Source organism: Thunnus albacares, chromosome 18, assembly GCF_914725855.1.
Source record: "Thunnus albacares chromosome 18, fThuAlb1.1, whole genome shotgun sequence".
Lineage (NCBI taxonomy): Eukaryota > Metazoa > Chordata > Actinopteri > Scombriformes > Scombridae > Thunnus > Thunnus albacares.
The window spans coordinates 24,473,227-24,487,936 of record NC_058123.1 but is presented as its reverse complement, the minus strand read 5'-3'; the positions used below and the strand labels follow the sequence as shown (position 1 = coordinate 24,487,936).

The window sequence follows — 14,710 nt, the reverse complement described above, 5'->3', positions numbered from 1 at the left end:
TACAATGACAGCACTGGTCTGGCCTTGAGACAAGGTCAACAATTAAAAATCAAACACCACCACCAGCACACCACGGCGACTCCTCTCCCAAACAGTGCTTGCTGCTATCAGAGAGAAGTGCTTGTTTCTTGGCAGTTCCTTTACTCATCTACTCAGAAAAGAAAATCTCTGTGGGAGCTTGACAGCCAGATTGAGTAACGCAGACTGGTGCCAGACAGGAGCTTTCATTTACATAATTCAACAACATTTCTAGTCTACCTCTTTTTGCCAGATTGTGTTCATAAACTCTAAAAATATATTTAAAGTATATTGTTTTAAATCAGGCAACACCAAGAATGATGCAGTAAAGAAAACAGCATGGTGCTGTGATCCATAGACCTTTATCTACTGTATGTATTATAGTGTGACTATAGATACACATGCAACTTAGACTTTCATATAGCCACATCTGTGTCTCCAATAGTCACATAAGAATAATGCAGCGTACCTGCATAAGTTTTACCCCACTAGAGGTGAATTTGTTTGGGTCATAACATGATACAACTATGAACTTTTTAATTGTAACATCTCAAATAAATGAAGACCTTCTCCATGAGAGAAGGTGACTTTAATGCCCAAAACACCAGAAGAAAAAGATATTAATTTGACTAATGTTTCTGGATAACTTGTTAACATGCTAATAAAAGTTTAGTTAGCTAGCTAGCTAGCTAACAACTAGCTAATTGGCACTTATCCAGGACAGGGATGTATTATAGGAACTGGATACTGGACTTAAGGATGGCACCCATTCAATCAAATGAAAATTGCTCATCTGGGGCATGAGCCAAAAGAGTTCTTAGCTTTCGTGATTGCTTCCACGTTGTGCAGCCGAGTGAATGTGCACAGTAGTGTTTCTCCCACTGGCCCTGCCCAAATAGTTTCCGCTCAGCTCATAGACTTAACGTTGGGATGACATCACAAACTTTTCTAGGCTTGTCATATTTTCGTATCATGTCTTCAACTTTCTTTCCAGAACAAATTTTAGAAATTTCCCAGGACCATGAAGTTAGTTTCATGGTCCTGGGACTGAGGGCTGACTGATTGACTAACAACTAACACACACAGGCACACATTTCAATGTCACAATCATCACAGTGGCAAGACGGCTTCATTTAACAGATGCATTTACACCTTCTAAATATCTTCCTGGAGTGTGTGTTAGCACTCTAATAAAAATAGTCTGTAATGCATCTTGGTTGCATTTACACTTGTAGTTTTCAGTAACATATCTGCTTAACACCGAAGTGGCTAAGTGAGTAGAAAGGCATCTTTTACACACTCACTTCTATCACCACATATATTCAGTGTACTTTTTTCCGTCTTTCCTCAGTTTTACGGAGCTCCGGAACTGTACGAGTCCATGCTGAAATATCTAAACATCGTCTTCACAGCCCTCTTCACACTGGAGTGCATCCTCAAGATTATTGCCTTCGGTCCACTGGTGAGCTGTCAAGACCATATGCTGCGCTGTACTCTGCAAACACTAGTCAATTATTCACTGTTATGTTGTTTTTCTGTTTTCACATATGAGGGAAAATCTCTTTACCGGATACACAAAACATGGATGGATGTTTCTTGAGGGAATGAGATTTTAATTGTGCATGAGTACATAAAATGTATAATATGTCCAAAAAAAAACAGTAAGTAAAAGTGCAATGTGGTGTTTTTAGGTCTCTAATTCAGGAATGAGGAGGGTAAACTGGTAATAAAAAATAGGGATGAATGGAAGAGTGCACAAAAAGAATAAATCTTCTCACAACATGGGTCCGTCTGGCCTGCAGCAAGGCATTTCATCTCCGGCTCAGTTCCATTTACAGGGTCCATTTATTAAATAGCTTTTCTCACACACCACTTACCTCCACCTGTTTAGCTGTTAAGCCCAGACGGATGGGCTCGCATCTGCTGGTATAAACGCTCAGCTCTTGAAGATCTTCAGACTGCAGTTGCAGGGCCTGGCAGCAGCCTCTGCCCTCAGGAACTGGATGCTTGATCAGTCTGAGGGGATCCAGGCTGCAGGCAGCCGCTCAGCAGTTAGTTTATGCAGGAGACCGTGTCAGCATTTGTGTGTGTGTGTGTGTGTGTGTGTGTGTGGGTGTGTGTGTGTGTGTTGTAAATGTATTTATCAATTTGTTTGCCCAAGGGAATGTCTAGATTCCTGTGTGTGGTATTGGTGTTGTGTCTCTTTTTTAGTGATATTTATATCTTAAATCCACAGTATGGGAACATGTCTTGTGCACCACTGCAACTTTTGCATATCCACATTGATGTTCTTCAACCTGTTAGATTAAAATTTATAGACTGTAACCTTTACTATAACTTTAACTGTGCATGAGAATTAGTAGGATTTAGGGTGATTGAAAATAAAGGGTAGTCACCTGTTTGAGATGTTTATTCAAGGATTCAAGGACCTTTATTGTTGGTGAAAAGGTAGTTTAAATTCAAAAAATGAAAGAAAGGTATTAAAACTGTATGTATTTAAATTAAGGTTTAAAAATATTAATAAAATAAGTAAATAAAGAATATAGAATATAAAGAAAAAAGTTTACAAGGTAGAATGGATTTGTTGCTGTTCCTTAAAGTATGAAAGGGTTAAAAAAGTGGTGGGTTTTACTCCCTCCTTTTTCATGATAAAAAGTATAGAAAGAAGAAGCTGAGTGTTTTAAAGTTTGAATGATCTCTCTCTGTCCTGCCTAATTTGTCTGGTCTGTCCTCTTTGTATATTAGAACTACCTGAAAGCAGCCTGGAACGTGTTTGACTTTGTGACTGTGCTTGGAAGCATAACAGACATCTTGGTCACAGAGATTAAGGTAAGAGCTGCAGCCGTCATGGCCCCCCCAACCCCCCCAAGTACCATTACACCAGTGTCTCATGGGGCACTTTGTACTGTACATGAGTAACAGGCTTGAGTGCATGCTCATAACTGCAGCAGCAATTCCACTGTGGCAGGGCAGCATGCCGTGATACTGGACGTTGATTTAGTCCAGAGAAGCAGGAAATAGGAAAACAGTTCATATATGTAATTACGTATTTATACAGGGAATATACCCCAAGATGACATCTTCATTTTCAAAGATATTTAATTTACAATGCTTTACACAGAGTTGTTTTTATTAAAAATGTGTCTTTTGTAAATTTTCTTACAAATCTGAACTGCTTCAGCATCAAAATCATGGATGTAGAAGTCATGCTTTGCTATGCTCTCACTGTCTCAGTCCTCGAATTAAAAGCTCAGCCAAGCAAACCGAGAGCAAAAAAAATGAAATAATGAAAGTCAATACATAAACAAAGGCAGCTGCGGGGCAATAGGAGTAATATTGCTGCTGCTAGTTTCCTCTGTTGAATTACAGACACTGAAAAATGGACAAGAGAATTTGATTGTAGAGATGGAGGACTGAGGCGGTTTACTGTAGCTTTCTCTGTGGCGAAGTCGGTCTCTCTCTTTGTGTGACTTTCTCTTCATGTGATCATTAGTCTTCTTTTCTGTCTCCTCTCTCTGGCTTTCCTTCTCTGTTTTTTTTTTTTTCCTCTTTCGCTGTTTCCATCCTCTGCTGTGTCTTTCCTGGCGCCTGTGCCCTCACTCTGCCCCTTCTGTCACATCTGATACCTCTAGACGGTAAGTGGCTTTTCTTGTTGGCTGCTGATTTTGTCAGCTCCCCCATCAGTGTCTTGTTTTTTATCCTACAGCTTTAGTTTAAAGCATCTGAATCCTCCATGTGACATGGTATAAAAGAATAACACTGTTCAAAATGTATGTAAAAATGTGTGCTTTAACAGGCACACAACCATGTAGAGCAGTTACAGGTGTGAGCTGCAAGATCTGATGTTAAAATGTGGACTGGAAAAATGTCAAGTCATTTAATCTCATATTCAGCCCATGCAGTTTCCTTAAATTTGTTTTTTTTTTATTGCAACTAGATTATATTATCTCAACCCTGGCATGCTTTTTTGCTTGTTAAAAACAATCTCAAGACCCTAACGGACTCCATCACTTGTTTAGGCTGACATTTTATTATATTATTTTGTATTGAAGAGAGTCAGATGAAAAAAATATCATGTTCCTTCCAGTGGTTTCACTCTATTCCAGTGATCGACAGGTGGCTGTAATTCGCCAAGATACACAGCAATGCACCAGTAAAGGCAAGGAAAAAAAACAGTGCAAGCTAGCAAATATGGACTTAAACAATGTGGGTTTAAAGCTGTTAAGAAAAATCAGCTTTGCAAATGTTTTATGAGGAGGGAAATGCTTTTGTTAGACGTCAGGGATACACACAATGTGTTTTAGGGAGTAAATCTGTGTAATTTTTTGCTGAGCAGTACTGTCGCCACAAGTGCAATTAGCTGAGGTTCAAGTAAAGAAGAGTTATTAAGTCAGGGAAGTCTCTCAGTTATATCACTTCCACAGCAATATCTATATACATTTTTACATTGACATTACTCAGCATAAGCTACTGGTCATACTAGACCAAGCAGGGCTTCAGCAGCAGTCACATAGTATAGCTTTAAATTCATTCTATCTGGGTATAGTATATATCTTACAGAGTCCCTGTTTTTCTCTCCCAGGACAAGTTGGTAAATCTAAGTTTCCTGAGGCTGTTCAGAGCAGCTCGACTTATCAAACTGCTTCGGCAGGGTTACACCATCCGCATCCTGCTATGGACCTTCGTTCAGTCCTTCAAGGTGAGTAAACACACACAATGGCTTACATGTAAACAGACAAACTTACGATACATGCCTCTTGACATGCATGTAAAGCATATTAGTAAAACTTAATTTATGTAGCACGTTTCAAAACAGAAGTCACAAAGGGTTTTAGAGAAGGAGGAAAGAGAATTGAGCAGGAATACAGATGCTCTTTTCAGCAAAGAGACTTTGGTGTCGGCCTCATCTTTTGGATTGATTTGTAGTTGAATAAAACAATATTACACAATATACAAACTGTGGAATAGAGAGCTCAAAAGCATGCAGAGGCAACAGAGGCAGACCTCCTCTGTTATTGTAAAAATGAACCAAATAGCTTGCAGCAGACAGCAGTTAGGATTTTCACACAGTGCCGGTTTGCTCTCTAAATCCCTCGGGACAAGTTGAGTTAAATGCGGAGCGCTGGGCCGCAGCCGAGAGAATTTATAGTAGGTTTAATGTCAGTGGTGAGAGCTTTTAAGCCCAATGAAAATGGACAGTAGCTACAGAGTGTTAAAAGGTGGCTATTTAATTACAACAGATGTTCGCCTCCTCCTCACAGCGATATAAATAGCTGGTTAAAAGAATCTACCCTGCGGGTCAGGTTGACTGCTCGGGTTCTTGAACAAGACTGTAAAATCTTACAAGGGTGCTAGTCCTCCTTGGAAAATCGGATTTGTTTGTGTGTGTGTGTGTGTGTGTGTGTGTGTGTGTGTGTGTGTGTGTGTGTGTGTGTGTATGTACACGTAGGAGAGAGAGAGGAGTGTATGTGAGGTAACATGTAACATGTTTGTGCTCTCAGTGTCTTTAATGTGTATTCGTGTGTTTGTTTTCAGGCCCTGCCGTATGTTTGCCTGCTCATCGCCATGCTGTTCTTCATCTATGCCATCATTGGAATGCAGGTAAGTTGTGACCAGTTAGACTAAAGCAAGTCTGAATTTAATGATTCAGGGTTAGATGCTTACTTGAAAGTGTGCGTTTTTCATTAACACATCGTTCAAAATCCCTATACAGGTACACCTGTGGTTCACCCCAACAGGTGATTTTACCTATCTTTGTCAGTTAGACCCCTTCTCAGGACTGTGTGGGAATCTGCAGACTGCTTTATTAGCATCTCTCTGATTCTTCTATTAGTTTTGTTGCACCAAGGCAGGACAACTCATACCTTTATTATTAGTAGTGGTTGTGTATGTTTGGTGACCTCATGTACAGTAATTCCTAGCATAGCTCCACTCAATTTCAACCTGAGCAGCAGTCAAATCAATAAAAATAAGAACCAGAATGACTTTTTAATTTGTGAGCAATAATACAGGACAACAAGAAACAAGAAAATAATAACACAGAATGCTGTTATGCAAAACTCCTCTTGGCTAATGTGTTTATTTGTGGTTAGTTTATCCGTTATCTAGTTTAAAGCATTGGAGGCATTGAACTGATTTACAATAAGTGATGAAATTGTTCGGTCCTGACTGAAGCCAGACCGATACTGGATATTTTGAGGCTGATACTGATACTGATATTTAATTATATAAAGATATGATAACGATATACTAGTTGATAGTCATTTTTAACATAAAAACAACATTTAACATACACGTTTTTGAGAAGGTCACCTTAAATCAGTTTTTAAGGAATTGTGACCAGTACTTAGCTAAATATTTTACAGTTACACCTCCTAGACTCTGTTTATGTGATGGTTAGGGCTGTATGACACTGTGCTGATCACAGATTGGGCCTCACAGTGATCACACATCCTGTTACAATGTGCTTTTATGGCTGGTGAGTATTGATCTAATTGGACAACATGGAGGGGCTTAAATATCAGCTGTTAACACAAACTGAGGCTACCTCTCCTCTAGAGACAGATAAAGAAATGGGACAATAAAAGTATCATCTGTACAATATTAATCCAACAAATATAAACTACCTTTATAAGCCTAATAATGTTCAAATGTTTTGGGGTTTTGTAGATTAGGGATCCATTCAATTCCTTTGTGAGGCCTTAGTTTGTGCTGTTGTGTCAGATTGCATTTATTGTGGGGTTGTTTTGTATTTTGTCCTCCAGTACAACACCACCAACATCTACCTCTAAAATTACCATAAAGCTGAACTGACGCATCTCTGACGCAGTCAATGAAAATTTAATATTGTAAGCTTCACAAACCCAGTATGTATTGCAGGGCTTCTGCCTTGGATTGCATAATATTGAAGAGGCGTTATTTTAATTCTGTCCACCTCCTGTTGATTCAACCTTTAGATCCCAGAGCCTCACAGCAGTAAGTCACCTAAACTTTATTCATAATAAAAAGGAAGATAAAGAAATTATAAATTAAAAGTAACCTAATGGTATTTTTTAATTGCCACCATTAAATTAGCATATTACTGTTACTATATATAATTGTGGTGACCCTCCGTCTACAAAGAGATAGAATCCTTTTTACATTTTTATAGGTATAAAGGTTTAAAGATTAACTACTTTTTATTCCTCTCATGTGAGATTGTTTTAGTGCTTGTGCTGAAAAAGTAACTAGTTGCTGTGGTAGGGGTCAAAATGCTACAAACATATTTGACAACTGCCAGAGGTCTCCTGGGCCCAGCAGATAGTTTATATAGACCAGCAGAATGGACATGCCAAGGGGCAAATAAATATTTAAAAAGAGGCCTCTGGGCAGTTTTACTGGACTTACAACAATGCAATCACAAGCTGTGTCAGTTATCTACTCTTTGTCTTTCTCAATTCATTTTCAATTCAAATCAGTGAAGCTTTATTGGAATGTACACATTGAATACAATGTGTACACAAAAAATAGCAGTAGATAGTACATAAAAGAACTAATTACAGATACAGATTTTAGCATAATTGTCATTGATTCAGAAAAACAAAAAGGGAAATTTCTCTCTAATTTGCTTTATTGACATGACAATAGTCTAATTAAGTACAGTGCTGTTAAAGCAGTTCATACAAGGGCTACCATACAGGCATAACAATTCAAAAACAAACTATGGTATGCATAACATGCTGTATTAATACATAGAATACTATATATTATTATTATTATACTACTATAAAATAAAATGAATGAAGAAAATGAAAAATATATACAGTATAAACACATCTTCCCACTTAGTTTTTTTCTACCCACCCCGAAATCCAATCCTGTTCAGGTTTGGGACATTTTTTTCTGTAAAGCTTCAGGTTTCTGGTCAGGTTTGATAGGCTACTTAAATTTGGGATCAGTAAGGTTCAGTTGGATTAGGTCTTATAGATGTAGGTATGGGCTGGGGCTCTCTCTGTTTGAGGCTTGTGAAGAAGTATTGTATTGTAGTCACTGTGCTTCATTAGTTCATGCTAACAGTAGTGTATGGATTTAAATTCTGGGCTTTGTACTCATTAAACACCACCTGCTCTCCTGCTGCCTCAGGTGTTTGGTAACATCGAGCTGAATGAAGAGACCGCCATCAATCACCACAACAACTTCCAGACCTTTTTCCAGGCTTTGACCCTCCTCTTCAGGTAATCCTGCTTCCTTGTTCTAAAAATTCTGGCACCACAAATAATTCAGTAACTCCCGCTCCCATCATTGTTCCACAGTGTTTACATTGACTTTGTGTACTTGTTTGTGTGTGTACCTCTACTGTGATTTGTGTTTGCTTCAGGAGTGCGACAGGCGAGGCGTGGCACGAGATCATGTTATCATGTCTCAGTAACCGGCCGTGTGATAAGCTCTCAGGAACAGTGGGGAAGGAGTGTGGGAGTGACTTCGCCTACTTCTACTTTGTCTCCTTCATCTTCCTCTGTTCCTTCCTGGTCAGTGATGTGTACTCTGGGCTCTGACTGAAAGATGCTATAAAGACATTTGGTGGTTTTGCTTGTTTTGACTAGTGAACAACTAGTTGCAACTTGAACTTGGAATTTGAAAAAAATACTATATGCACAGAAAATGTCATGTGATTTTCACCTAGATATTTGTATTATTGATTTTTTTTTAAATACAAATTTCACACATTTTTAAACTAGCCAAGCCATATTAAGTCATGTTTTCACTCATCAGATGCTGAACCTATTTGTCGCTGTCATCATGGACAACTTTGAGTACCTGACCAGGGACGCCTCCATCCTGGGGCCTCATCACCTTGATGAATTCATCCGTGTGTGGGCGGAGTACGACCCTGCTGCCTGGTAGGTGCTTCTGCTGATCTCTGAGTGGTACAGCTATAGCCCCCAGTGTTAGCCAGAGTCAGTGTTACATTTGTCAGTGTGGGGGTGGGTGAATGGGTGGGGGTGGCGGGGTTTTGGAAGAGAAGGAGGCTAGGAGACAGGAAACTCTAAGAATGGCTTCTGAGTTCCAGCAGGATGACTCTGTGACGTGGAACTGGAAAAATCCTGTCTTAGCAGCGGCGGGTGAATGACATTAAGCCTGAGCCCAGAGTGTCGGCTGAGGATGGTGACGAGCCCCCTGTTGGCCGGACTGATGCATGTAAATCCAGTGTTCTGCTTGGCGTCCACCCAGGCCTCCTCGCCGCTAAGCCGGCGGGCTCTAAAGCTCCTCAGTCTGTCACTGTGGAGTGAAGAAAAACTATTTCTATCCAATCAACAGGGGCAGGTTTATGTCAGCGACCTCTATGCCCATTACACAGACACTGTTTAACTTGACTAAAGGACAATACAAGTTTTGAGTGAGACAGTGAGGCGTAATCTGGCTCAGATTATACAAGGCTTATTATTAAGTTTAAACGAATGCGTCACAGGAGCCTTGTCAGTGAGTCAGGACTCCAGAAGAGGTGTGAGATGTGAAATATGAAATTGCCATCACCTGACAGACATTACAGGGGAGGAATTATTATTTATTCCTTTGAATATAGATGAGCTGCTCTCAGAGAGGTACCTGCAGTTACATTCAGTATATTTTTAACTGCTTTCATCATTATCTCAGGTTGCAGCAAGGAGTATATTTAGGTTTTCACTGATACTTACTTTAAATGATTTTCACTTCGTTTTTATGTTCCTTACACATGCAAAAGACAATGACCACTTACATTTATAGTGAACACTTGCCATGTCTTCATTTTTTCTGGGAATTTGGGGGTTTTAGAGGGACATACTAGAAATGTATACAATTTGACTTCTTTTAGACCAACAAAAAATAAATGCCGTTACTTAATGTTAACGCTCTTCAACAGATTATGGATAGATAATAATAGATAGATGTAATGGAATAACCTGTGACCTAATCTCTTGAACATGTTTTATCTTTTCCAGCGGGAGGATATGCTATCAGGATATGTACAAATTGTTGCGTTTTATCTCGCCTCCCCTGGGCCTGGGGAAGAAGTGCCCTAACAGGGTGGCTTATAAGGTTTGCACTCCCACACAGTCCTCTGATTTTCTAAGGGACTGTGATGGTTTTTCGGACTGTGAATGTCTGTTCTCATTCCCTGCGCTACCAGAGAATGACCCGACCACACATGCATACAAACATGCATCAATCCTCCACTAACCAGCTGGCAGGTAACCATGGCGAGTGCAGGAAACAATGCCGCAAGTCAGGCTCAAACAAAAGGCATCAGATGTGATGTCTAAGTTTTTTTTTCCTGCTTCTAAACACAGGAGTGAAAGAAGAGTGGGTAGTAAAAAGAGCATTGTGTGCTTTGTTTCCACTTTGGTTACTGCTGATGTCTCTTAGCATGCAGAAACAGAGGGCATCTTAAAGGAATACTCCACCGAAAATCTATCTTTTGAGTATAAGATACCAACCCTTTGGAGGGTGGCTCTGAATAGTTTGTATCTGCTCTTTTGCGAAGGGCTATAACTGTAGTCAGGTTGGATTATAATGGTTTCCAGTGACCCTGAGTGTTGGAAAAATAACAAAAACAAAACAAAACAAAAAAATCCATCAGAATTACCATAAAATATCTCCAACCACCCCTGCAGCATACTCCACTTCTCCCTTCAATGTGTTCAGTGTGTTCCAAAAGCCACATTTATGCACTGTGTCAAGAAGAACAACAGTCATGGAAGGACATAAGAGATTGTCCAATGAAATTCTCTTGTTTGTTGCTTTTCTGGCTGAGCTGACTGTCTCCTAGCACAACAATAATTTACTGATACAAGTCTTTTTCATTTTTATTGGACGTAATGACTCAAAATATGATAATAGATTGAGTCCTTTGTGATGTTAGTGAACCATATTCACTATATGTGTAACAGATTTATGGTTTACATGAATGTTCATGTAAGGGGAAAGTCATTTATTCTAGTAATTTGCTATTTTTTCATTTATCCATCCACATATTCTGTGTGTGAATAACATATAGAGTAAATTAAAGTTATTTTTTTTAAAAGTTTGTTCAAAACTCTCAGAGCTAAATACACTACTTCTGTGTCACATTATTGCCTCCTAGTTGTGCTGAAACTTAGTGTATTTAGCAATCTATTGAAAAAGTGGCAATTTTTTGGGGACATAGTGAATACAAGGGTCACTGGCAGAGTGGTGGGTTATGCTGCAGGAGTGGTTGGAGAAGTTTTAATGGATGTTTTGATACTTTTTATGCCATAAAGCTGGGTTGCCATTGGAATCCATTGTAGCTACTGTGAATCCAAGCCACAAACTTTTCAGAGTCACTTTTCACACCTACATTACAGACAGGGTGAGTGTTTGATTCTCAAAAGATTTTCGGTGGAGTATTCCTTTCACACAAAATGCACTCTCATTTCTAAATGCATACCCTCTACTAGGATCCCTCCATCCAGCATCCCTGTACAGGGGATCCTCCAGAGGATCCTCCGGAGCATCCTCCCGTCCTTCCTCCTCTGGGATCCTCTCCTGAATCCTCAAAGCCAACGAGGATTCCAGATCATGATATCCTGGAAATCTCATTAACAAGGATTTCTGTGTTTTCCTCTCTTTTCTCTCCCATTCTCTCTTTTGTATTTTGCCACTTTCTGTTACAATGAAACTCCCCTTTCCCCTTTTAATCCCTACACCATCTCACCTGGGAAATCTTCATTCCTCCTTCCATGGTCTCCTACCATCTTTCCCCCCGGGAAGCGGCCGTATGGCTTACCGTGATATGTACGAGATGCTTCGTGACATGTCCCCTCCACTAGGTTTGGGAAAGAAATGTCCGCCTCGAGTCGCCTATAAGGTAGAATCAATCCTTCCTCTTCCTTCCGCTCCCTCCTGCAGTCACTGCTGGTTCCCTGCTTCCACCTGTCAAACATCTTCTGGCTTCTGTCAATGTGTCACAGTCAGTATCTTCTGGCCTGCTGTTGTGTTGTTCTTTCTGTTTATCTGTGAAGCTCTGTGGCCTTGTCCTGCTCTGTGAGGGTTTGTTCTACCCTCTCTTCACTGTAGGGCCATGTAATACTGAGTTGAGGAAAACCATAATGTTTGCCATATCTCCACAAAGTCATCTCAGTGAGTTTCCAGCTGCAGCAGGAAGCAGTTTTCAGCAAACAAGCTCTGATGAACCCACTGTACGCTATCTGTCCAGCAGCCAAATGGCAAAGTTAGTGACTAGCTGGTGAAGACAGTCGAATATTTATCAACTAAAGAACCAGATATTTCTCTCAGGAGTTTGTGGAGTCTTAGCCCGATTTATGACTTCAGGACGCTCTTTGATTCTGTGTTCCTAATGCAAAACTCATGGGGGGAAATATTTATTTCCCACCTGTTACTCAGCCCAGGGTGTATCTTCATATTTTTATTTCTGTAAACTCACAAATTTTTAGAGTCTGCCTGAAATGATAAAATATTTTCCCAGGGAAAAACCAATGTTTAAATCCAGTTTTTCCACAGACACTAGGCACTGCCACAGCCTGCCATAGACTAATGCAGTGGACTTAATGTACATCCAGCAAAGAAGAAAAGCAGAGCGCATTTACAGTAGATGTTCATTTCACCCCATGCAGACATTTTATTATTCAAAGCAGACTATAGACATTTGTAGATCCTCTGACTTTTCGTCTAGCATGAAGTTCAGACATTTGTGCTTCATGTCTCGACAACTATGGGATGGTTTGCCATGCAATGTGGTACACACATTCATGTTCCCCTCAGGATGAATTGGAACAACTTTGGTTATGCCTTAACCATTCCTCTAGCACCATCATCAGGTCTAGCTTTCACTTTATCTGATCCTTTGTTTAATGACCATGACATTCCCATCACCCTCAACTGTACTTTGTGTTTAGTGCTAACTAGCAAATGTTAGCATGCTAACACGGTGAGCTAAGATGGTGAACATGGTAAACATTAACTTCTAAACATCAGCGTGTTAACACTGACATTGTGAGCATGTTAGCATGCTGACATTAGCATGTAGCTAAAAGCCCCACTGTGCCTAGTGTAGATGTAGACTCTTAGTCTTGTTTCCTGAAAGGTTTGAGTGGGGAATCCTGGCTGTGTGGCTGAATCATGGAGTAACATAGCAAATGCTGAAGTCACAAATGGGGCTAGTGGAGACCAAAACCAGAGTTGAAAAAGACAGACAAGAATATTGGACTTGGATATGCCAGGTGGACAGAAATGCAACTCCAAATGAATGATGAAGTTGCTCTGTGTCTGCTGGATGTGTTATTCTGCCCTCTAATGGCCAAAATCTGATCATAGAAGTAGGATTACATTTAGGTTCATATCCAGGATTTACTGAGTGATTTCTAAAACCTGCAGGATTCTGTAGTATCATTTAGAACACTTTCACCAGAGCAACCTGGCACACATGTCCCATGATTATATATGATACTTGACTGATAGTGAAGTGGGAGTCTAGTATACAGCTCAGCAGTCCTCAGGTAGTCCCTGTGCCAGCTGCTTACCTCTTAGCATGCAGACTTAATGTGAGTGGTTCCAGTGCATGCACAGCTGTCTAAATGAATTACATTTAAAGCAGCCCTGCCCTTGCCCCAGTTAAAAATGTCTGAGTCTGACGTGGTCGCATCTCCAAATATAACTCTCGTTTTTGTGAATCGAGAGGGAAACACGTGAACAAAGAGACACAGAGAGCAGGAGTGCTCTTGAGAGCAAGGCTAGCATTTTTTTCTCCCATCCCTATTTTTCTATTTTTTTCTCCAGTCCTCTTTGCCATTGATCACGCTCCTTGTTAACCTCCCGTCTTAATGAACACATCTTCCCCTGATAGTCACAGTTGTCCCCATTACCCTTTAGTTTCCAGTTTCATGTTCTGTCTTCAGGCTAAGCTTCACTCTCTCTTTTGAATGATCTTTCTTTCACCGTCTCTAGGGAATTTTAGCTTCTCTTCCACTTCTCTTCACTGTGTGCACACGTGTGTGTGTGTGTGCATCTTAAAGTCTTAGTCTGCGAGCATGTGTCCCCTTGCATTGTGTGCTTTTTGAAGGTGTGTTTCTTTATTTATTTGTTGCTCATGTCTGCAGCTGCCATTCTTCTGCTCTCTGTTTCTGGGAAAAAGATGCAAGACTTTACTTGCGTAGATGCTTTCCAGCTAAGGCACTTACTTCCCCTACTCCTCCTCCTTCTCCTCCTCCTCCTCCTCCTCCTCTGTTCCTTGTCTCTCTTCTCTCCATCTCTTCATCTGTATTGTTATGCTCCCAGAGTGAATATACTTGCTCTCTTTCCTCATCTCTGTTTTGCCTCCACTCGGCTTAAAGAAAATGGCAACCATCAGCTATTGTTTTTCTTTTTTTCTCAAATGTTTCAGATGTTTCTTCTGATGGCTTTTGCTTTTACTTTATTCCATTGGCTCTTGATGTTTTTAAAATTAGAAGTTCTGTATCCCGCACATGCCTCCACCACCCCTCCAGTCTCACTGTGAATGTGGTGTACTAATTCAAACATGCATGTGTGTATGAATCATTTAAATGCAGCATTGATCCAGTAGCCCTGCATGCGGTGGATTTATGCTGATCAGTTTCTACTTTTTACATTGAATGTCTTTTGATACCTTTTGATGCTTTTGATAAGTTTTACAACCTACTGTAGAAATATTGATTAATTCAGAATAATTGAGCCTCTT

At 40.1% G+C, this 14,710-nt stretch overlaps 1 protein-coding gene across 3 annotated transcripts in view; it reads left to right on the top strand.

Moving 5' to 3' along the window:
* Positions 1-14,710, top strand: part of cacna1bb (calcium channel, voltage-dependent, N type, alpha 1B subunit, b) — a 169,964-nt gene that overhangs the window by 134,560 nt on the left and 20,694 nt on the right. For all 3 annotated transcript variants that reach the window (XM_044334119.1, XM_044334118.1, XM_044334117.1), the window contains 8 exons: positions 1,370-1,480; positions 2,764-2,847; positions 4,601-4,717; positions 5,554-5,619; positions 8,140-8,231; positions 8,375-8,525; positions 8,770-8,897; positions 11,767-11,863. In XM_044334119.1, coding sequence (XP_044190054.1) covers positions 1,370-1,480; positions 2,764-2,847; positions 4,601-4,717; positions 5,554-5,619; positions 8,140-8,231; positions 8,375-8,525; positions 8,770-8,897; positions 11,767-11,863 — 846 coding nt within the window. The remainder of the gene's footprint in view (positions 1-1,369; positions 1,481-2,763; positions 2,848-4,600; positions 4,718-5,553; positions 5,620-8,139; positions 8,232-8,374; positions 8,526-8,769; positions 8,898-11,766; positions 11,864-14,710) is intronic.